Raw genomic sequence first — 24,655 nt, forward strand, 5'->3', positions numbered from 1 at the left:
AATATAGTCCCTTTCTGTGAAAGAACATTATTCATTTTGAGTTGGTCTGATGTTTTCTCATGATTAGACTGAGACTAAATATCCATGGGGCAGACTACTAACTGAAGAGGTGTTGTGCCCTTCTTAGACCATCACTTCTGGATGCCCATGATGTTCATCTGTCCTTTATCCGTGGTGCTAATTTTGATCATTTGGTCAAAGTTTTCCCTAGTTTCTCTACTATTTAGTTACTACTTTCCCATTTGCATTTAGCATGCAATTTGGATGATTTAAAATCATCCAAATATCTTGGTCTCCAGTTTTCCCCTTAAGTTAGCATCCATTAATGATTCTTGACCAAACCACTCTTCATTTTGCCACTCTAGCCCTCTCTCCATATTTACCAGCCAGCATTTGGCATCATACTGTAAAGGCAAGTCCTTCTTTCTCCCGTTTATATACCTATGTATTATTGGTATGGACTCACAGACTCCTAGTTTTTCTTTTTCTTTTTTTTTTTGAGACAGAGTCTTGCTCTGTCGCCCAGGCTAGAGTGCACTGGCGTGATCTTGGCTCACTGCAACCCTCGCCTCTTGCGTTGAAGAAATTCTTCCACCTCAGCCTCCTGAGTAGCTAAGACTACAGACATTCGCCACCATGCCTGGCTAATGTTTTTTGTATTTTTAGTAGAGACAGAGTTTCACCACGTTGGCCAGACTGCTCTGGAACTCCTAACCTCAAATGATCTGCCTGTCTCGGCCTCCCAGAGTGTTGGGATTACAGGTGTGAGCCACGGTGCCCGGCCGACTCCTGGTTTTTCTGTTGGTCTATAACTCATTAATATCCTGAATTAGGTGGTGCTCAAACTGTCCCAGATTTTGCCAGTGGGTGCCTTTTCAAACTGGCCCATGTGTCTTTTTCAACATGCCATCTTTTTTTTTTTTTAAAGACTGCCATACGTTCTAGCTTATCTTGTATTCATCCTGTACCAGCCCTAGAATCAGCTATTTCTGAGAAATCCTAGTTTCTTTAAGTGGGGAACTGCATAAAACACCAAGGTCTTGGAACTGGGTATCCTCATTTGCTTGAAGGCCCTTTCAGTAGAGCTAGGAAATATATGCACTTATGTATACACACGCACACTAACACACATATCTACCCATACACACACGCACACTAACACACATATCTACCCATATATACACACATGCACACTAACACACATATATACCCATATACACAGCAAATTACTGCCTCCTTTTGGCATACTTGGAAATATTTTTTATAATAAAGTTAAAAAAAAAAAAAGCAATTCCGAAACTTTCAGCACCAGTAAAATGCTGCAACTGCCTTGTAAAAAAGCACATACCACTATGCCATGACTTTGACAACACTCCCATCCCAGGCCTTGCAATAGGAGAATGTGCACTGACTGCTTCTCAGATCACTGATTCCACATCTTGGGGTGAGGATGGAGGGACAGATTTGCTCACTCAGCCCACAAGAATCACTGGGTATAGCATACCATGAATTCTCTCAGTGTTTACAGAAAACTGAAGCATCTAAATGTTTTCTTCAGGACAAGAAAATGCCTTAGGACTAGATGATATTTTAGTTTTAAGACCAGGATATCAATCAGGCATTTGCATTTATTTAGGATTTATTTATGAATTACCTGTAAGTGGATAGAAATACGAATAAAACTTTGGAAGACTGAGATAGAGTTCCAAATATAAGGAAATATCTGGAGGCTGTTCAAAATTCTGAAAAAAATTGTCGAAGAACTGACATACAACCTATAAATCACCAGTAAAGACAGGAGTTAGCTGGGTGCAGTGGCTCACACCTGTACTCCCAGAACTTTGGGAGGCTGAAGTGGGAGGATTGCTTGAGTCCAGGAGTTCAAGATCAGCCTGGGCAATATAAGGAGACCCCATCTCTACAAAACAAATTTTAAAATTCATTGAGTGGGCCGGGCACGGTGGCTCACACCTGTAATCCCAGCACTATAGGAGGCTGAGGCAGGTGGATCACTGGAGGCCAGGATTTTGAGACCAGCCTGGCCAACATGGTGAAACCCCATCTCTACTAAAAATATAAAACTTAGCCAGGTGTGGTAGCGGGTGCCTGTAATCCCAGCTACTTTTAGGGAGGCTGAGGTTGCAGTGAGCTGAGATCGCACCACTGCACTCCAGCCTGGGTGACAGAGCAAGACTCCATCTCAAAAAAAAAAAAAAAAAAAAAAAATCATCAAGTGTGGTCCCTGCTACTCAGGAGGCTGAGGTGGGAGGGTCACTTGAGCTCAAGGCTATAGTGATCCACCACTGCTCTCCATCCTGGGTGAGAGAGACCCTGTCTCAGAAAAAGAAAAAAACAAAAAAACACTATGGGAGAGTCCAGAGACATCTGCAGAGCAAACATGGTTTCAGATCTATAGGGTTAGCAAAACTTTGGGGCTGGGGTGAGGGGTGCAGGGAGGATGGAGCAATAGTAGTTATGAAGGTATCAGATATTACTACAATATAGAAATCCTAAGGACAAAAGGGCTTAAAATTTTTCTAGTAGAAACAGGAAGGACCTTGCAATATAGTAAATACTTACACATAATGCTACAGGAAAAACCACTGCAAAGCAATTTTTTACTCTTAGAAGTAACTAAAGATTATCACATATTCCCTTACTACCCCATGCAGATACTAAACTAAGAACCCTAATGTGCTTGTATTAACTCAAAGACAATCTTTCACACTTAAATGTGTAAATTCTTAATGTACAGAAGTTTCTAAGTGGTGTTTTGTTTGAAACCTTTACCTCCAAAGGTAACAGGGATCCCAATAGGTGTTCTCAATTACTACTACAGTTGTTTGCTGAACTCTATAATGATTTTACTTATTTATTTAGGAGTCACCTGGGAAAGGTTAACACTTTAACACAACCACAAAACATCCAGAAAAGCCTAATTTTGGTCCTATTGATGGGGAATCAAAAAATACTTTACCAGAAGTAACAGTCTTAAAAAAAGGAAAATAGGAGCCTAAAGAGAGAGAACAACTAAATGTAATATGGTATCCTGGATGGAATCCTGGAACAGAAAAACTGTATTAGCTTAAAAATAAGAAACTGTGGGCCGGGCGCGGTGGCTCAAGCCTGTAATCCCAGCACTTTGGGAGGCCGAGGCGGGCGGATCAGGAGGTCAGGAGATCGAGACCATCCTGGCTAACACGGTGAAACCCCGTCTCTACTAAAAATACAAAAAATCAGCCAGGTGTGGTGGCGGGCGCCTGTAGTCCCAGCTACTCGGGAGGCTGAGGCAGGAGAATAGCGGGAACCCGGGAGGCGGAGCTTGCAGTGAGCTGAGATGGAGTCACTGCACTCCAGCCTGGGTGACAGAGCAAGACTCTGTCTCAAAACAAAACACAGTTTGCTCTCTTTATAACTGTCCACATAATATGTCCTGTGTGCCTAGTCCAGTGCTTCACATAGGCAGATGACTCTCGTCCCTGCCCCTTTAGGTCTTCCAGTCTCTCAAGTTTTTTTTTTGGAGATGGAGTCTCACTGTCACCCAGGTTGGAGTGCAGTGGCATGATCTCAGCTCACTGCAACCTCTGCCTCCCAGGTTCAAGCAATTCTCCTGCCTCAGCCTCCCGAGTAGCTGGGATTACAGGCATGCACCACCATGCCTGGCTAATTTTGTATTTTTAGTAGAGACAGGGTTTCTCCATGTTGGTCAGGCTGGTATCGAACTCCTGACCTCAGGTGACTCGCCCACCTCGGCCTCCCAAAGTGGTGGGATTACAGGCATGAGCCACTGTGCCCAGCTAATTTGTTCTTGTATTTTAGCAGAGATGCGGTTTCATCATGTTGGCCAGGCTGCCTGAGCTCAGGTAATCTGCTTGCCTTGGCCTCCCAAAGTGTTAGGATTATGGGCGTGAGCCACCATGCCTGGCCAAGAGAAGAGTTCTTAAACTTGCCATCTCATCAAGAGCCCTTAACATTATTCGTGGAAATACCCCTTTGGGATATTTTCAAAGAAAGCATTCAACCGTGGCTAAAGACAGAATACTTGGAAAGTGCCTACTCTAACTAGGAGTGCTCCCTTCTTATGAGTATTTCAAGAAAGGATGTGGTATTACCCTTTTGGAGAGGTTTTTTTTTTTTAATCTATCCTTTTGGAGATTTTTTTTTTTTTTTTTTGGAGACAGGGTCTCACTCTCAGGCTGGAGTGCAGTGGCACGAACATAGTTCACTGCAGCCTCAAACTCCTGGGCTCAAGTGATCTTTCTTGCCTCAGCCTCCCAAGCAGCTAAGACTACAGGCGCATGCCACCAGTTAATTTTAAAAAATTTTTGTAGAGATGAGGTCTTGCTGTGTTGCCCAGGCTGGTCTGAACTCTTAGGCTCAAGTGATCATCTTGCCTCAGCCTCCCAAAGTGCTGGGATTACAAGTGTGAGCCACTGTCCCTAGCCTGGAAAGTGTTAACCCATAGGAACCTACTGATCACGAATGAATTCATTAAGATTACCATACGGAGAATACAAGAGTTAATACCTGAGACTTCACTTTTTGCACAGGTTACTAAATCCTGACTAGGCAAGAACAAGCTGCTAACTGCCCAAAAATCACACACCCAAGGAAGCATAAACATATTTTCTTAGTTGCAGCAGCCTTCCTTAAAGAAAATGGGTCAAGCCTCCCAAAACCTATTGGGGAATTGCTATTATGAACACCCATTTTTGGTGATCAGTATTAAAGTGGAAAGCAAATGAATCTCAACAAAAGCCCAAAAGAACAATGGTTAAAATCCTTATCCATTTCTTTCTGCAGAAATCCTATGCAGAAGCAACTATGCATTCTGATGGACATTCTGACATTATGTAGAATTTCATGTAAGTCACATTTATGGAAGGGGGATTAAAAGGGAAATATTCCTGGCCGGGCGTGGTGGCTCACACCTGTAATCCCAGTACTTTTGGAGGGTGAGGCAGGCGGATCACTTGAGGTCAGGAGTTTGAGACCAGCCTAACATGGAGAAATCCCATCTATACTAAAATTACAAAAAATTAGCTGGGTATGGAGGCGTGCGCCTGTAATCCCAGCTACTGGGGAGGCTGAGGCAGGAGAATCACTTGAACTCGGGAGGCGGAGGCTGCAGTGAGCCGAGATTGCACCATTGCACTCCAGCCCAGGCAACAAGAATGAAACTCCCTCTCAAAACAAAACAAAATAAAACTAAAACAAATGGAACAGGCAGAGGCCGGGTGCAATGGCTCACATCTGTAATCCCAGCACTTTGGGAGACCAAGGTGGGCAGATCACTTGAGGTCAGGAGTTTGAGACCAGCCTGGCCAACATGGCGAAATCCTGTCTCTACTAAAATTAAAAAAAAATTAGCTAGGCATGGTGGCACATGCCTGTAATCCCAACTACTCAGGAGGCTGAGGCAGGAGAATCACTTGAACCTGGGAGGTGGAGGTTGCAGTGAGTCAAGATCGTGCTACTGCACTCTATCCTGGGCGACAGAGCAAGACTCTGTCTCAACAACAACCAAAAAGGAACAGGTAGTAAAAAGCAGTCAGAAGCTATTCTCTACGGTCTTACCAGCCAGCCCGTTCTAAGAACTTCCAGTTAGATAGGTTTTCTGGACAGCCGACACACTAAGATTGAATATTTTTTTTTTCGAGACAGAGTCTCACTCTGTTGACCACGCTGGAGTGCAATGATGCAATCATAGCTCACTGCAGCCTCAACTTCCCAAGCTCAAGTGATCCTCCCACCTTAGCCTCTTGAGTATCTGGGACCACAGGTGCACACCACCACCCCTGGCTTTTTTTTTTTTTTTTTTTTTTTTTTAAAGAGATGGGGTCTCACTATGTTGTCCAGTCTGGTAGTGAACTCCTGGGCTCAATTCGTCCTCCCACCTTGTCCTCCCAATGACTTTTCATACCACAATTTTACCTTCTCCAACATAAATAGGTATCCTTATATTAGCTTAAGAAGTTTGTAACTGGCCGGGTGCGGTGGCTCAAGCCTGTAATCCCAGCACTTTGGGAGGCCGAGATGGGCGGATCACGAGGTCAGGAGATTGAGACCATCCTGGCTAACACGGTGAAACCCCGTCTCTACTAAAAAATACAAAAAACTAGCCGGGCGAGGTGGCGGGCGCCTATAGTCCCAGCTACTCGGGAGGCTGAGGCAGGAGAATGGCATGAACCCGGGAGGCGGAGCTTGCAGTGAGCTGAGATCCGGCCACCGCACTCCAGCCTGGGTGACAGAGCGAGACTCCGTCTCAAAAAAAAAAAAAAGAGGTTTGTAACTAAATTTGTCACAGAAATGTCACCTGTTAGAGTTACTACTCAGTTTATGAAAGATACATTTAAAGTTATCAAACAAGATTTTTATACAGGAAAAACTGACCACCTGATTCCTGTTTCAACCTAGGATTTAAATCACAGTTACTCTTTTCTCTGCAGATTGGCTTCAAGTCTTCTGATTATATCCAAGAAGGCTAGGATTACTCAAGTCAGTCACATCAACTGCTTGTCCATTTTCCTGATTGTTTTAAAGGAAAGACAAACATGGCTGTCCTGACTGCTATGACCAATTGGCCTACCACACGAATTAGGGTGGCCTCCTTTACAGATCCCTGGAGACACTAATGACTACAATAATGCCATTTTGTAACTAGTCAAGGTTATGAAGAGTCCACATGGGGCCAGATGCAGTGGCTCACACCTGTGATTCCAGCACTTTAGGAGGCTGAGGCAGGAGGATTGCTGAGGTCAGGAGTCGGAGACCAGCCTGGGCAATGTAATGAGATCCTATCTCTACAAAGAAATGAAAAAACAAGCCATGTGTGGTGACACACACCTGTAGTCCTAGCTACTCAGGAGGCTGAGGTGGAAGGATCACTTGAATGCAGAGTTCAAGGCTGCAGTGAGTTAACTGTACCACTGCACTCCAGCCTGGATAACACAGTGAGAGCCTGTCTCCAAAAAAAAAAAAAAAAAAAAAAAAAAAAAAAAAAAAAAATTTCCACATGAAGTTAAACTAAGATAATTCAACATTCACTTTTACCTTTAACACGCATGTTTAACACTCATCAGTATCAAGCGAATGTTCTGAGTGTCTCTGCTTTTATTCCCTGTCCAACTGGCAGGTGACAGTCATTTAATAAGGAATCAGGGGCAAAATACAGGAGCAAAAGAAGAACAGCATAACGTATGTATCCTCTATAAGATTAGTCTATTTGGCCGGGTGCAGTAGCTTACGCCTGTAATCCCAGCACTTTGGTAGGCAGCAGCAGGTGGATCACTTGAGGTCAGGAGTTTGAGACCAACCTTACCAATATGGTGAAACCCCGTTTCTACTAAAAATACAAAAATTAGCTGGCCATCGTGGCACATGCCTGTAATCCCAGCTACTCAGGAGGCTGAGGCAGGAGAATTGCTTGAACCTGGGAGGCAGAGGTTGTAGTGAGCCAAGATCACAACACTGCACTCCAGCCTGGGTGACAAGAGTGAGACTCAGTCTCAAAAAAAAAAAAAAAAAAAGAGTCTGTTCACTTGAAGAAAAAATCATGGATCTGAGGCTGGGCGTGGTGGCTGAGGCCTGTAATGACAGCACTTCAGGAGGCCAAGGTGGGTGGCTCATGAGGTCAGGAGATCGAGACCATCCTGGCCAACATGGTGAAACCCATGTGTACTAAAATGCAAAAAAATAGCTGGGCGTGGTGGCGCACGCCTGTAGTCTGCAGCTACTCAGGAGGCTGAGGTAGGGGAATTGCTTGAACCCGGGAGGCAGAGGTTGCAATGAGCCGACATCGGGCCACTGCACTCCAGCCTGGCGACAGAGCAAGACTCCATCTCAAAACAAAAAACAGAAAAAAAACCCACATGGATTTGAATAGCGGAATGGCCTAAAACATTTCTATTTTGTATTTCAAGCAGAAGACGGCATTGCTAACAGAATAGCAGGTATTATATTCCTTAATAACTGGTGAACAAGTGCCTCTGGTGAAGAGAAAGTTGAATTAGCAGCACTGCCAGGTGATTTTTTTTTTTTTTTTTTGAGACAGGGTCTCTCTTTGTTGCCCAGGCTGTAGTGCAATGACCCGATGATGGCTCACAGCAGCCTCAAACGATTCTCTCACCTCAGTCCCCTGTCCCTCACCTCTGAGTAGCTGAGACTAGAGGCAACATGCCACCATACCCAGCTAATTTTTAAATTTTTTTTGTAGTGACAGGGTCTTGTCATCCTGCCCAGGCTGGTCTTGAACTCCTGGGCTCAAGCAATCCTCCCATCTCAGTCTCCTTAACTGCTGGGATTACAAGTGTGAGCCACTACACTCAGTCAGGAGGCGATCATTTCTTTTTTTTTTTTTTGAGACGGAGTCTCACTCTGTCGCCCAGGCTGGAGTGCAGTGGCGCAATCTCGGCTCACTGCAAGCTCCGCCTCCTGGGTTTACGCCATTCTCTTGCCTCAGCCTCCCGAGTAGTTGGGACTACAGGCGACCGCCACCTCGCCCGGCTAGTTTTTTTGTATTTTTTAGTAGAGATAGGGTTTCACCGTGTTAGCCAGGATGGTCTCGATCTCCTGACCTCGTGATCCACCCGTCTCGGCCTCCCAAAGTGCTGGGATTACAGGCTTGAGCCACCGCGCCCGGCCTAGGAGGCGATCATTTCTTAAGCCAATGGTTCTCAAACTTGAACCAGAGTCAGAATCCCCTGAAGAGCTTGTTAAATGCAGAAGGTTAAGCTCTACTCCCCAAGTTTCTCCTTTAATACCACTGGGAAGAGGCCTGAGATTTGTATTTCTAACAAGTTACCAGATGATGCTAATGCTAGTTCAGGGACCACACTTTGAGAACCATTGTCTAAACCACTTTTAAACCACAACTTTCAGGTGAGACCCCACTCTATAACCTCCAAAAGTCCTTCAACAGGATCCAATCACTTTAAAAATGCATACTTAGATACTACCAAGATATAGCTTTTGGTCTTAGGAATCTGGCCTAAAAAACAGACCAGCATTTACAACTTAGGGGCTCCAGACCCTCAGGGTAACAGGTGCATATGATAAACCCACTTATAACCATCCCACACTGAGGTTTAGGAGTAGGCCTGAAAGCACCCAATGTGACTCTAACTTGAGTTCCTAAGATATTCTTGGAATCACAATGAACATCATCTGAACCCCAAATAACAACTACGCATCCTCTGAGTTACTTGACACCACCAACACCATTTATCAAGTTCTCTAAGGAAGACTAAAGCCTTGATACTCAAAGTATAGTCAGTGGACCAGCAACATGTGCACCACTTGGGAGTGGGTTAAAAAGCAGAATCTTCAGGACCACCCCTCCTTACCACTCAGAATTCCTTCCCCAAGGCCTAAACATGATTCCCCAGGCATATTAACATTTGAGAAACAAGCTGAACTAAAGATGTCTTAGCACAAAAGGAAACTCTGGTACATTATCCTGAAAAGCACCTGACCAAAACATCTGTACTTCTTCTACTCATGGGGGAGAAACAAAAACTCTTTGAGTTCTGAACAACAAACTACTAACATTATCGCAGAAAGCAACTGAACACTAAACTAAGAAGGATCAAAGGTTAAGGGGCCAATGTCTTTTTTTGACCCTGTAAGTAAACATACACACCTACAAGTTTCCACAGAATACACCACCTATTAAAAAAAAAAAGTCACCGGCCAGCTCACACCTGTAATCCTAGCACTTCAGGAAGCGAAGGTGGGCACATCACCTGAGGTCGGGAGTTCGAGACCAACCTGACCAACGTGGAGAAACTCTATCTCTACTAAAAATACAAAAATTAGCTGGGCGTGGTGGCACATGCCTGTAATCCCAGCTACTCAGCAGGGTGAGGCAAGAGAATAGGTTGAACCTGGGGGACGGAGGTTGCCGTGAGCCAAGATCACGCCATTGCACTCCAGCCTGGGCAACAAGAGCGAAACTCCACCTCAAAATCACCAATGAGAACAGTTTCCCTTTACTGCTTCCAGATCTAGCCCATGAACTTGAAGTGGCAGAAACATCATTAGTCTATTTATTCCAGTAGTTTGATCTCAGTATATAGAAAAGGAAGAAGGATGGTTTGAGTATTATTCCAGTTGTGGAACTAACATATTTATTATAGTGCTAGTAACATATAATCATTTCAAGCTCTCTTTAAAGGGAGAAGACTTTGTTATCCCCAAGTCCCACATAAAATTACTAGAGTGTTGAAAAACATGAAAGTACTACCCTAACACCGCCTAAACACTATCCTAAAATTGTCATTAACTAAATCCTCTTAAGAGTAGAAAGTAAACCTATTTCCAATTAATTTGGTAGAAAAGACTTAAATCTAAGCTCCACTGTCATTAAGCTAAAAAATGCTTTTAACCAGTTCTTCAAGGCATATTTATCTAAGTATGACAGAATTCTGAGGTTGGACTGTCAAAAATGGACAATACTGAGGTTCTTAATCTTTACTGCAAAGAAACATAAGTCCTACCCTAAGAAAGAGAAATTATCTTCCTAAAAATGACTTAAGCATAAAGATAGAAACACACAAAGATGAAATATACTTTTTTTTTTTTTTTTTTGAGACGGAGTCTCGCTCTGTCGCCCAGGCTGGAGTGCAGTGGCGGATCTCAGCTCACTGCAAGCTTCGCCTCCTAAGTTCACGCCATTCTCCTGCCTCAGCCTCCTGAGTAGCTGGGACTACAGGCGCCCACTACTGCGCCCGGCTAATTTTTTGTATTTTTAGCAGATACGGGGTTTCACTGTGGTCTCGATCTCCTGACCTTGTGATCCGCCCGCCTCGGCCTCCCAAAGTGCTAGGATTACAGGCATGAGCCACCGCGCCTGGCCGAAATATACATGTTAACCTCTGATCAGTGTGTGAAAGTGATTCAAAAGCCTCTCTGCCTGGACTCTACCAGTAGACAACCGGTTAGAACTTTAGTTCAAAAAGTACTGGAAAGGCTGGGTGCGGTGGCTCACACCTATGATCCCAGCACCATGGGAGGCTGAGGCAGGTGGATCACCTGAGGTCAGGAGTTCCAGACCAGACTGACCAACATGGAGAAACCTCGTCTCTACTAAAAATGCAAAATTAGCCGGGCATGGTGGTACATGTCTGTAATCCCAGCCACTCGGGAGGCTGAGGCAGGAGAATCGCTTGAACCTGCGAGGCGGAGGTTGCAGTGAGCCGAGATCACACCATTGCACTCCAGCCTGAGCAGCAGGAGCGAAATTTCATCTCAATAGTAATAATAACAATAGGGCCGGGCGCGGTGGCTCAAGCCTGTAATCCCAGCACTTTGGGAGGCCGAGACGGGCGGATCACGAGTTCAGGAGATCGAGACCATCCTGGCTAACACGGTGAAACCCCGTCTCTACTAAAATACAAAAAAAAAAAAAATAAATAAATAATAATAATAATAATAATAATAATGATGATGTACTGGAAGGGGCCGGGCTCAGTGGCTCACACCTATAATCACAGCACTTTGGGAGGCCGAGGTGGGTGATCACCTGAGCTCAGGAGTTTGACACCAGAAACACAGTGAAACCGTCCCTACTAAAAATAAAAAATAAAAAAAATAGGCCAGGCACAGTGGCTCACACCTGTAATTCCAGCATTTTGTGGGGCTGAGGCAGTTGGATCACCTGAGATCAGGAGTTAAAGACCAGCCCAGCCAACCTGGCAAAAACCCATCTCCACTAAAAATACAAAAATTAGCTGGGCGTGGTGGCGCATGCCTGTAATCCCAGCTACTTGGGAGGCTGAGGCAGCAGAATCACTTGAACCCCAGAGGCGGAGGTTGCAGTAAGCTGAGATAGCACAACTGCACTCCAGCCTGGGCGACAAGAATGAAACTCCGTCTCAAAAATAAATAAATAAGTAAGGCCGGGCGCGGTGGCTCACGACTGTAATCCCAGCACTTTGGGAGGCCGAGGCGGGCGGATCACAAGGTCAGGAGATCGAGACCACGGTGAAACCCCGTCTCTACTAAAAATACAAAAAATTAGCCGGGCGCAGTTGTGGGCGCCTGTAGTCCCAGCTACTCGGGAGGCTGAGGCAGGAGAATGGCGTGAACCCGGGAGGCGGAGCTTGCAGTGAGCCGAGATCGCGCCACTGCACTCCAGCCTGGGCGACAGAGCGAGACTCCGTCTCAAAAAAAAAAAAAAAAAAAAAAAAAAAATTAAATAAATAAATAAAAATACAAAAACAAAATTAGCTGGGTGTGGCAGCATGCGCCTATAGTCCCAGCTACTTGGGAGGCTGAGGCAGGAGAATCACTTGAACCAGGGAGGCAGAGGTTGCAGTGAGCCAAGATCACGCCACTACACTCCAGTCTGGGCGACAGAGCAAGACTACGGCTCAAAAAAAACAAAACAAAACAAAACAAAACAAAAAGTACTGGAAGGGGGCTGGGCACAGTGGCTCACACCTGTAATCCCAGCACTTTGGGAGGCTGGTGCAGGTGAATCACTTGAGGTCAGGATTTTGAGATGAGCCTGGCCAACATGGCGAGATCCCGTCTCTACTAAAACTACAAAAATTAGCTGGGCATGGTGGCCTGTAGTCCCAGCTACTCGGGAGGGTGAGGCAGGAGAATCGCTTGAACCCAGGAGGGGGAGGTTGTGGTGATCCGAGATTGTGCCACTGCACTCCAGCCTGGGCAACAAGAGCGAAACTCCGTCTCAAAAAATAAAAACAAAAATAAAAAAATAAGTACTGGAAGATTTCCATTTCACTTCATTTGATGGCTTTTCTCCATTCAGAATTCACCGTCACCATTTCAGGAAATGAATCTAAGTTGTGAAACACTACTCTAAACACTCTCAGGTTTGAGAGAAATATATTTGGGAAGACATATTTGGGAAGACCAAATCTGAATGTGGAAAAAGTTTTCTATCAGCTCACATGCTGTCATGCCAAAACAGACCATCCTAAGACAGCAATCAACCAAGAACGCTTTACACCTGAAAACATTTCCTTACAGCAGTTTTCTTCAGTGCTGAAAATGAATATTAAGCTGACAGCATTTGATACTTTATCAAGTAGGTAAGAGTAGTGCACCAGTACATAAACAAGGGCTGGCTTTAAAGCATTAACCAGTCAGTATTCCAGGAAGCCAGGGACAATTAGCCATGTTAGAGCCATGACTGAGGCCTGGCACGGTGGCTCACCCCTGTAATCCCAACACTTTGGGAGGCCAAGGTGGGCGGATTGCTTGAGCCCAGGAGTTTGCCTGGGCAACATGGCGAATTCCCATCTCTATAAAAAATACAAAAACTAGCCGAGCGTAGTGGTGTACGCCTGTGGTCCCAGCTACTCAGGAGACTGAGACGGGAGGATGGCTTGAGCCCAGGAGGTCCAGGCTGCAGTGAGCCACGATCGCACCACTGCACTCCAGCCTGGGCGAGAGAATGAGGCCCTGTCGCGTGCAAAATAAATAAATAAATAAATAAAATTTAAAAAAATTTTTAAAAGTCCATACTAAGGATATATGGATGTGGGCCCAATTAGGATATAACCGTTCTTGTCGTCAGTGTCCCAACTGCTTCAACACTGTTAAGCAAGTTTTATGGGAACCAGTCTGATACATTTTAGGGACCGAGAAATGAATTTACAATTCGAGTCCTGTCAACCTCTTCAGAAACATTCAGTAGCCAACAAGACATGTACTGAAGCAAGATCCTTAATAAATATGACTTCCTCTCTCTCCCAAAAGCAGTCATCTGGACAAGCAGTTTAAACATCTCCAGTTTTCAGCTAGGGGAAATATGACTGAAGCCTTACTTTTTTGAGTCCATATCCAATTTGTAATAGAAAGTAAAAAAATAGGATTGAAAAATCCAGTTACCCCACCAAGCACACTCAACAGCATTCCTATGAGGAATCTGCCTCTTAAGGAAACATCAATACAGAGGACACTAATTTTGTGGCGCATCCTAGAGCTTTAATCCTCAGAGTACAGTATGTAAATCAATAACATACCAATTACATAGCTGTTACAGAACTTACAAAGTATACGGATCTGCAATTTAAAAAAAATCTAAGCCTACATTCCCTTCACCTAAAAACCTCTCAAAGCAAATTCCAGCTTAAACTCTGGGTATCTGCACTTGCAGAAAAATGTTCAAAGTAATGCTCTACTAAATTTAGTTAATATTTAGTCCATGTAGTGAGTCAGAGTGAGATTACCACTTAATAGGAATTAAATGGTTATACAATGTTACTAACTTCCCCACCTAAAAGAAACACTATTTCATTAGTGGCAAACCCTACTTTTGTATAGCGATGGGGGCATTTGGAGGCAGGTGGCTTCTTCAGGTCAAGGAAAGTATCTCCATTTTCTGTTTCCCCCACACTTCTCCTATCCATGGCTCCTTGGTCTACAATGCTCTGCACCTGGAAGATAAATCGGCACAAAATTGTCACCGAGAACAGTAAGTTTTCAAAAATCTTGGCTGTTTCTTCAGAGGCTGAAACGTTTTAACCTCTTAAAACAGTTCGTGTTAAAAATAAGTCCCCACCCCAAAATTATGCTATAAATTAGAACTCGGAGATAGAATCGTTGGTACTCAGTTATCTCTCCTAGTATCCTAAGCATCAACATGGTAAAAAGCAGAAGGTGCCCAACTCAAGGTATATAACCTTTAAGCAGCTGTAATACAAAGAGAAACCAAGATTAGGAGCTGCCACCCAGGGGGATCTTTCAAGACTGGTGGGGAAGTTTCCCGGACTGGGGGCAGGCAGAAGACTGGTTGGGCTGGGAACCCGCGAAGTCTGTTGTAAAGTGCCTGTCACTTGCCAATGGACGGCGCCAGCTGCCCCTTGTTATCCGGGGATCAGGGACTGGGGACGGGGCCCGAGCGCCCCTCGCCCGGCCAGCCGCACCTGTGGCCATGTCAGGGGCGCCGATGGCAAGGAAAGAGCGAGCACCGGCTTCAGCTCCGAAACTTGGCTTCCCCGGGCCGCGACCCCAACCCGCAGCCCCTCACGCAGGCCCGGGCCCAGCGGCCTCCTTCGGAGGAAGGGCGGGGACGGTACTCACTGAGGGGCGGCCGGCCGCAGGGAGCAGGGAGGCCGAATCTCCCGGCCCGGGCGCTTCGAGCTGGAGCTGGCGCAGGCCCGCAGCCGTCCTCCCCGGCCCGGCGGCTCGGTCCCCCCCCAGCCAGCCCGCCGGCTACCCGCCGGCCGCCTTGCGGGCCTCGCGCTCCTGCTCACCCTCTGCGGGCGCCCCGGCGCCCGCGCTCACGCACGCGACCCCGGGAGCAATGCGCCCGCGCCCCTTCTACACCCGCGAGCACCGGCGCACGGTGCCCCGGACCCAGCCGCCACCGCCGCCGGCCCTTACTCGGTGCCTCCGCCGCTCGGCGGCCCTTTGCTTCGGCCGCCGCTCCCCTCCCAGCCGCCCGCGCCGGTCCCAGCGCCGCTCCCCGCAGCCTTCGCTCTTGCGCCCCCACCCCGACCCGCTCGGGCTGTCTCTCTTCAGCCGCCGTAACTGCAGCCCGGCCCTCCGCCCCTCCTCTTCGGCCCCCTCCCCCTTAATAACTCCCTCCACGCACCCGGGCCCCGGCGCCGCCTTCCCCGCCGCGCGCCCGGATGTGAGGTGGCTGTAGCGGTGCCGGGCGGAAAAGAAGCATCGCCGCACGCCCCCCGGACGCCAGCCCCTGCGCGGGCCGGGCGGTGGGGAGGCGGTGGTGGCGAGGAGGAGGCTGCGGCGGGGACAGCAGAAGCCCGCTCCCGTGCGCGCAGGCGGTCGCCGCGGGCAGCCCCGAGGCCGCCGCCACCGCGTTCCCACGCGCATTGCGGGGCAAAGCGGGTGGCACTTGGGACCCGAGACTCGCGGCACGACACTCTCCCGGGGAGGCGGCAGCGAGATGGGCCTGGGCTGGCGGCTAGCTCGGCGTGTGGCGCGACCACCCGTGTGTTTGCACGGTTCGCATCGGCAGAGAACCGTGGGGCTTCGGCAGTGGGGAATTTGAGATAGGAGATTGGGGTCCTCCGAGCCTTCCCGGTGCGGGTTCGAACCTCAGCTGTTGTGCGAGTGGCGTGATCTTGGGCAAAGCTGACTTCGCTAAGTTTCGGTCGTGTTTCTAAAATGGCCTCTCTGTAAATCTATGAGGCTTATGCGACAGTACTGGTTGCTGCATTAATAGACAAACTTGTCACGACTGGCTTTGATAGAGATAAAGGCGACTGACATTCATTGAAATGTTCTTTCCCTCCCGTTACCTGAATCTGTCCTTAGCCTGCACGGAAAGGGGAAGTGCGAGTGGAGTTGGGGAAATGAGATGGCGAATGTCAAGCGCTTACCACGTATTGCAGAGTCGGCTGACAGGGGGCCACAGAAATGCAAATATGTGAGCAGTGCGGGTAACTGCCGTCCTGGGGAGGAGGTCCTATGTGCAGGAGTACCACAAGCACCCATTTCTGCCCTGTGGTACTCGCAGCGTTGGTGTGAAGGGATACATAGGCGCAAAGGAGAACGCAATTTTCCTCGTTAAAGGACAGCGACGTCTACATTTCTTCCAAGAGGCCTATGTTGTTGGAACTTCACTTTCTTCACTTGTGAAATTAGAGTGTTAAGCAGTGAGTGACCACTCACTCGGCTCCCTTGTGAATCTTGGCAACAGAAAACCTTTTTCTTTTCGTTTGTATTACTGAATAAAGTGTGTTTCTTACCAACTATTTTTTTGCAGGCAAGAGGCAGAGGGAAACACATGCCAGTCAGGCCCGAGTTTGCATTCTCATCTCTGCCACCTCCTACAGGCTATGGAGAGTTAGTCTTTCCATCTATCCTTAGTTTTACCTGTGAAATTGGGAAGATGATATAACCTGCTCATGGGGCAGTTAAGATTAAACAGAGTAAGGTGGGTAAAAAGCCTTATATAACCCATAAAGCTGCTGAGCCTTTTTAAGCCTATACAGAGATACGTTGTAGGTGATAATACAGCAGGTGTTTTTATGATTTTAAAAATCAAGCTGTTTTTGGAATCCAAATTCTTCCTAAAGCTGTGGGAAACAGGTCTAATCCCCTTTAGTGTCTTAGAGACTCCCTGGAGTAGTGGAGAAGGCGCTTTCTTTGAAGCTGCTAAATCCTGACCCTGCCAATTAGTGTGAAACCTGAGCCAGGCATTTCACCACCTGGATCTCCCTTTCCTCATTTTTCAGAAAGGGATCGCAGTATACCTACTTTTCAGGCTTGTAGAGGGAATTAAAGATAACATTAAAACCACTGCTCTGGTTATTTTATTTTAGGGGGAAATGGAGTCTTGCTCTGTCGTCCAGACTGGAAAGCAATAGCACAATCATAGCTCACTGCTCCAGCCTCAGCCTCCCAAGTAGCCGGAACTACAGGCTCCTGCCACTACACCCAGCTAATTTTTAACGATTTTTTGCAGAGACGGGATCTTGCTGTGTTGCTCAGGCTAGTCTCAAATTCCTGGCCTCAAGCAATCCTCCTGCCTCAGCCTCCAAAAGCACTGGGATTACAGGCATGAGCCACCGGACCTGACCTTTCTTGAAAAAGAAAATACTAGAAATCCAGAAATTACGGGTTTCTGGTTACCTACTATTGTGTAACAAACCACCCCAGAATTCAGTGACTTAAAACGAATTATTTATATTTTGCTCTCAAATCTGCAAAATGGGCTGGTTCCCGCTGGGCCAGCTGGTTTCTGATCCATTCAGCACCAGTGGGGGCAGCCCAAAGGATGGGGCCTAGGGTCCCCTAAAAGCTTACATGTCTGGTGGTTGATGGTGGCTGTCACCTAAGACCTGGGACCACTAGAGCTGTCCCTGGAACACTTAGACATGGCCTCTCCCTGTGGCCTGAGCTTCCTTGAAACATGACGACTGGAGTCTAAGGGCAAGTGTTCAGAGAATGAACAAGAAAGCCAGATGATAGTTGCTGTATTGCCTTTCCTAACCTAGCCTTGGAATCAGTTCTGCCACGTGCCACATTCTGTTCCTTAGAGTCAGCACGGCTACCCTATATTCAAGGCAAAGGAACTTAGACTCCACCTCTATATGGGAGGAATGTCAAGGAATGTGTAGGCATGTTTTAAACTACCACAAGCCATACATGAAATCAGTGCCCAGGGCATTGCAGCTGTCATGATTTGATAGCTGGAACTAATATCCTGAGCCCTCTGGTCTATCCTACTTAGGACCTACTTTTTTTCCACTAGGCTCCTTTAATGTCTTGTAGAACCTTGGCCTCAACTCATTTCTTACCTCTCAAAGTCTCACTTGTTACCTAGGAAAAAAGGTAATAATCTAAGGGAGGCTTCCATAAACTTCTTTCACCTGTGCCTGGCAAAAGCTAGATGCTTGGAAATTCTTGTTTTATTGTAGCTTTTGAATGTTACTCTCCTTGGCAGGATTATTTATTTATTTATTTATTTATTTATTTATTTGAGAAGGAGTCTCGCTGCATTGCCCAGGCTGGAGTGCAATGGCGTGATCTCGGCTCACTGCAACCTCTGCCTTCCGGGTTCAAGAGATTCTCCTACCTCAGCCTCCTGAGTAACTGGGATTACAGGCGCGTGCCACCACGCCCAGCTAAGTTTTGTATTTTAGTAGAGACAGAGTTTCACCATGTTGGTCAGGCTGGTCTCAAACTCCTGACCTCGTGATACACCTACCTCAGCCTCCCAAAGTGCTGGGATTACAGGCATGAGCCACCATGCCCGGCCTGATACTTTGTATTTTTATTTATTTATTTATTTTTTTAGAGGGAGTCTCGCTCTGTCATCCAGGCTGGAGTGCAGTGGCACAATCTTGGCTCACAGAAAGCTCTGCGTCCGGGGCTCAGGCCATTCTCCTGCCTCAGCCTCCCAAGTAGCTGGGACTACAGGTGCCCGCCACCACGCCCGGCTAATTTTTTCGTTTTTTTAGTAGAGCCAGGGTTTCACCGCGTTAGCCAGGATGGTCTCGATTTCCTGACTTCGTGATCTGCCTGCCTCGGTCTCCCAAAGTGCTGTGATTACAGGCGTGAGCCACCGCACCCGGTCTGTAATTTGTAATTTTTTGAGACCGAGTTTTGCTCTGTCCCCCAGGCTAGAGTGCAGTGGCACAATCTCGGCTCACTCAACCTCCGCCTCCTGAGTTCAAGGAATTCTCATGCCTCAGCCTCCCAAGAAGCTGGGACCACAGGCCTGTGCCACCACACCCAGCTAACTTTTGTATTTTTAGTAGAGATGGGGTTTCCCCATGTTGGCCAGGCTGGTCTTAACTCCTGACCTCATGTGATTCCCCCACCTCGGCCTCCCAAAGTGCTGGGATTACAGGTGTGAGCCATCGTGCCAGGCCAATAATTTGTAATTCTAAATGTCCCCTCCTGCAACTAATAACCAATTTTCAAATATCAGCTTGGGAAAGCTCTTTGAGAGGGAAATTATTTTAGTTCTTTACTAAGTGTGTGTAGATCTTGGTTTAGGTCCAAATTGTTGGCCCAAAGTTTGGCATAAGGGGTCTCAAAGGTTCAGCCAGTCAGGGAAATTAGTCCAAGAACAGCAGAGAAGCAAATGAAAATACTAGAGGCCGGGCGCGGTGGCTCAAGCCTGTAATCCCAGCACTTTGGGAGGCCGAGACGGGCGGATCACGAGGTCAGGAGATCGAGACCATCCTGGCTAACACGGTGAAACCCCGTCTCTACTAAAAAATACAAAAAACTAGCCGGGCGAGGTGGCGGGCGCCTGTAGTCCCAGCTACTCGGGAGGCTGAGGCAGGAGAATGGTCTAAACCCGGGAGGCGGAGCTTGCAGTGAGCTGAGATCCGGCCACTGCACCCCAGCCTGGGCGACAGAGCAAGACTGTCTCAAAAAAAAAAAAAAAAAAGAAAATACTAGAAACTGACCGGGCATGGTGGCTCATGCCTATAATCCCAGCACTTTGGGAGGCTGAGGTGGGAGGATCACTTGAGATCAGGAATTCTATACCAGCCTGGCCAACATGATGAAACCCCGTCTCTACTAAAAATACAAAATTAGCTGGGCGTGGTGGCACATGCCTGTAATCCCAGCTACTTGGGAGGCTGAAACAGGAGAATCGATTGAACCCGGGAGGTGGAGGTTGCAGTGAGCCGAGATCGTGCCACTGCACTCCAGCCTGAGGGACAAAAGTGAAACTCTTGTCTCAAAAAAAAAAAAAAAAAAAAGAAAAAGAAAAGAAGAAAAAACTAGAAACCCAGAAATCATGAGAGCACCTGTGAGAGAGCTTAATGCCAGGCCATGACCTTTCAGCAGCCTCATCACAGCAGGCTGGATTGCACTTCTCTAAATGGGCTTTTTCCTATATTCAGTTTTTCTTGCTCCAAGGGTAACCCTTAGTTTTTCTGTTTGTTTCGAGACAGAGTCTTGTTCTGTCACCCAGGCTGGAGTGCAGTGGCGGGATCTTGGCTCACTGCAACCGTCCCCGCCAGGTTCAAGCGATTCTTCTGTCCCAACCTCCCGAGTAGCTGGGATTACAGGGTCGTGCCTCCACGCCTGGCTACTTTTTGTATTTTTAGTAGTAGAGATGGGGTTTCACCACGTCGGCCAGGCTGGTCTCAAACTCCTGACCTCAAGTGATCACCCACCTTGGCCTCTCAAAGTCCTGGGATTACAGGCGTGAGCCACCGCGTCTGGTCAAATTTTTTATATTTTGTAGAGATTGTGGGGGGGGGGGTCTCACTCTGTTGCGCAGGCTGGTCTTGAACTACTGGGCTCAGGCAATTCTCCTGGCTCAGCATTCCAAAATGCTCAGATTACAGGTGTGAGCCACCGTGTCCAGCCTCTAAGATGTCCTTGTCCTAGCTATTATTATATACTGTTATCTTCTAATCTTTCCTGACAAGACTAATTATTTTCATTGTAACTCAAAATGGAAATGCCTTTCATCCCTCCTAAATTTGTGAAAGCTGAGGATGGTAAATGCCTATGACAGGAAGAAAGCATTAGGAAATTAGCTCAAATCATCTAGAAAGAATGCTTATTGACTTATCCTAAATATGTAATTTATATAAATCTACATAATTATATAAGTACTTAGGCTAAATTACAGTGAATAATATGTTAGTCGCCCAGGCTGGAGTGCAGTGGCCGGATCTCAGCTCACTGCAAGCTCCGCCTCCCGGGTTCACGCCATTCTCCTGCCTCGGCCTCCGGAGTAGCTGGGACTACAGGCGCCCACCACCTCGCCCGGCTAGTTTTTTGTACTTTTCAGTAGAGACGGGGTTTCACCGTATTAACCAGGATGGTCTTGATCTCCTGACCTCGTGATTCGCCCGTCTCGGCCTCCCAAAGTGCTGGGATTACAGGCTTGAGCCACCGCGCCCGGCCGTTTGTTTTTGAGACAGAGTTTTGCTCTTGTTGCCCAGGCTGGAGTACAATGGCACGATCGCAGCCCACTGCAACCTCTGCCTCCTGAGTTCAAGCGATTCTCCTGCCTAAGCCTCCCCAGTAGCTGGGACTACCACGGCCGGCTAATTTTTTTTTTAAATTTATTTTTAGTAGAGACGGGGTTTCACCATATTGGCCAAGCTGGTCTCGAACTCCTGACCTCAAGTGATCCGCCTCAGGGCCAGGTGCGGTAGCTCACGCCTGTAATCCCAGCACTTTGGGAGGCTGAAGCGGGCGGATCACTTGAGGTCAGGAGTTCGAGACTCACCTGGCCAACATGGTGAAACCCGTCTCTCTAAAAAAAAAAAAAAAAAAAAAAATTAGCCGGGCGTGGTGGCGTGCGCCTGGGAGGCTGAGGCAGGAGAAACGCTTGAACCCGGGAGGTGAAGGTGGAAGTAAGCCCAGATCATGCCACTGCACTGCAGCCTGGACGACAGAGGGTGTCTCCTTCTCAAAATAAATAGATAAATAAATAATAAATGTTTTAATTGCAAAAATTAGCATGTAGAAAATAGGACAAAAATACAAATTATCTGTGATTCTAACCCCGAGACACCCAACAAGTTAATTTTCCTCATGTTTTTAGCGTAAAATCTTTCAAGTATTTAAGTAACTACTGCTTTTAGTGTCTGCACCAGGAATCTCACGTGCTTTCAAACGTTTTGCAAAGCACAGTAAAAAAGTATTTCAAAAGTCCCACTTACCCCTCCCACTCCTATTTTTATTATAACTCCTATTTTTATAACAAAAAGGAGTGCTTATTAATTACATTTTCAAATGAAGGGTTAAAAAAAGAGATAAGCCTGGGATTTCTAATTCGGGGGCCATGGGACTTCTCCCCTCCAAGTGCAAGTTGTAGCAATCTGCCGGGTACACGCATGGGCGGGTCATACTCCACGGGTTCCGGTTTCCACTCCCCGTGAACCAAAAGCCAAAGAGGCTCACGCACGAGCCCGGAAGTGAGGGAAGGAAGACTTTCGTTCGCAGCCACCTCCCAGCTGGAACCTCATCCTTAGTGCTCGACCCCGGGCGGTGTTAACTCGGGGTTCCGCCTCGGAATGCCTCCCACTTCTCTTGTCTAAGAGGAGCAGTAGCAACCTGAGCTCAGAGCGAAGGTAGCGAGCCAAAGACTCTCAGTGGGGATGCCCAGACGGTGCATTCCCCACGCCCCTCGGAACCGACTCTCATTGCGGCTGCTGCAAAAGCGACCGGTCTTGCGCCACCCGCCCGACTGAGGCTGCGCAAGCCCCGGGGTCTGAATAGGGTGGTCCTCGTGCGCGCCGCGTCGCCGTGGAGACAAGGGCGGGCCCGGCGCGAGACTGGCGTCTAGAGGCGCGCGAAGCGCTGAGGCTGGCGTGGGCCGCGCGGGAGTTACGAAGCAGGTCCCGGACCGCCCTCTCCCGCCGGGTTTTCTCCCAGCGTCAGGCCCGATGGCTCGGCTTCCCCAGGTACGAGGCCCGATCCTAACGTCCCCACACTCTTATGGGCTCGGCCTCTCCGGCAGGGAGCTCAGTCGGGTCCCTCCGAGTCCGGTGAAATCTGTGCGAGCCTCTGCTTCCTCCCCTAAAAGTGCAGGTGATGTTGCCTACCTGCGGGTCTGTGGTGCGGGAATGGAGGAAGTGAGACAAGAGGGCGCAGGACGGGGCCCGGAGCCTGCCATCCTCTCCCGCTATCCTCTCCCACCGCGTCTCCTCGGCTTCTTGTCCTGCGCCCCGGGGGCACCGCATCCTCCCAGGCGTCTAGTGCGCTCCTGGCCGGTGCTTCTTAGCGTACGCGGATCCAAATGAGGGGTTTCCTTCTCCCGGCTAAGTGGCCCAGGAGAGCGGAAGGGCTGGTGTATGGGCGACCTTCCCCCACCGAGCCCGCAGGGGGTAACGCAGTAAACAAACCTTGAAGCCTTCCCCGCGTGGGAGGTGGGTGCATGTTTTTATTTTATGGGAGGCTGTTCAGGTTTCCTAAGTGCTGTGTAGATGTGTTGTAAATATTTGTTGAATGAATGATGCTAGGGACTTGAGTACAGCCATACCTTGCTTTATTGAACTTAATAGGTATTGTGTTTTTTACAAATTGAAAGTTTGTAGCAAGTAGTCCTGCACCGAACAACTAGTTTTTCAGCAGCATGTGCCCACTTCCTATCACTGACACTTTGGTAACTATCGCTATATTTCAAACTTTATTTCAGGTATACCGTTACAGTGATCTGTGATCAGTGATCTTTGATGTTATTATTGCAATTGTTTTAGGTCGCCATGAACCTCACTGGTATAAAACAGTAAACTTAAGTGTTGTGTCTGACTGCCCCACCTACCTGCCAGTTCCCTGTTTCTCTCCTCCCTCTCGGTCCTCCTTGTAGCCTGAGAGGCAACAATATTGAAATTAGGCCAATTAATAGCCCCACAGTGAACCCTAAGTGTTCAGGTGAAAGGAAGGGTTTCATGTCTCACTTTATATCAAAAGCTCGAAATGACTAAGCTTAGTGAAGGAGGCACATCAAAAGCTGAAATAACGTGAAAGCTAGGCCTCTTGTACCGAACAGCCGAGTTGTGAATATAAAGAAAAAGTTGTTGAAGCAAATTAAAAGTGCTACTCCGGGGAACACACCAGGGATAAGAAAGCTAAACAGCCTTATTGCTGATATGGAGAAACTTTTAGTAGTCTGGATAGAAGATCAAACTAGCCACAATGTTTTCTTAAACCAAAACCTAATTTTGAGCAAGACCCTAATTCTCTTCAATTCTGTGAGGACTGGGAGAGATGAGGAAGCTGCAGAAGAAAAGTTGTAAGCTGGCCAGGGGAAGCGGTTCATGCCTGTAATCACAGCACTTTGGGAGGCTGAGGCGGGCAGATCACTTGAGGTCAGGAGTTCAAGACCAGTCTGGCCAACGTGGTGAAACCTCCTCTACCAAAAATACAAAAAAATTAGCCAAGTGTGATGGTACTCAGGAGGCTGAGACAGAAGAATCGCTTGAACCCAGGATGCAGAGGTTACAGTGAGCCGTGATTGAGCCACCGCACTCCAGCCTGGGCAACAAAGTGAGACTCCGTCTCAAAAAAAAAAAAAAAATGTGTAACTGAGAAATTAGCTGGAAGCTCCTAGTGTCTAAGCAGGACTGCGGAGTTCATGGGCTTCACTTTAGGGTAATCTAGGGACAAGTCTGCTTTTTCATTGATGGAGAGTAAAGCACATGTTTCAGAATCTGGAGATCTGTTAGTTTTTAGTGTTTTCTGAGAAGACTTTTCCAGTCTCCTGCCTGAAAGGTACCATCTA

At 47.4% G+C, this 24,655-nt stretch overlaps 2 protein-coding genes across 21 annotated transcripts in view; one reads left to right on the forward strand and one right to left on the reverse strand.

Annotated features, from left to right (window-relative positions):
• Nucleotides 1-15,587, reverse strand: part of LOC105487293 (eukaryotic translation initiation factor 4E nuclear import factor 1) — a 56,844-nt gene extending 41,257 nt beyond the window's left edge. For 2 of the 7 annotated variants that reach the window (XM_071080434.1, XM_071080433.1), the window contains exons 1-2: nt 15,569-15,587; nt 14,286-14,408 (exon numbers count right to left, since the gene is read on the reverse strand). In XM_071080434.1, coding sequence (XP_070936535.1) covers nt 14,286-14,381 — 96 coding nt within the window. In that variant the 5' untranslated portion in view covers nt 14,382-14,408; nt 15,569-15,587. The other 5 variants (XM_071080438.1, XM_071080435.1, XM_071080439.1 and 2 more) reach the window with 5 other exon arrangements.
• The window catches only part of LOC105487292 (SFI1 centrin binding protein), a 120,926-nt gene continuing 110,698 nt past the window's right edge, over nt 14,428-24,655 (forward strand). For 5 of the 14 annotated variants that reach the window (XR_011614070.1, XM_071080432.1, XM_071080424.1 and 2 more), the window contains exon 1: nt 22,279-22,835. The gene's annotated coding sequence lies outside the window, so the exon portion shown is untranslated. Of the gene's footprint in view, nt 14,447-22,276; nt 22,836-24,655 lie in introns of those variants that run through there. The other 9 variants (XM_071080420.1, XM_071080425.1, XM_071080421.1 and 6 more) reach the window with 4 other exon arrangements.

This window comes from Macaca nemestrina, chromosome 15, assembly GCF_043159975.1.
Source record: "Macaca nemestrina isolate mMacNem1 chromosome 15, mMacNem.hap1, whole genome shotgun sequence".
Classification (NCBI taxonomy): domain Eukaryota; kingdom Metazoa; phylum Chordata; class Mammalia; order Primates; family Cercopithecidae; genus Macaca; species Macaca nemestrina.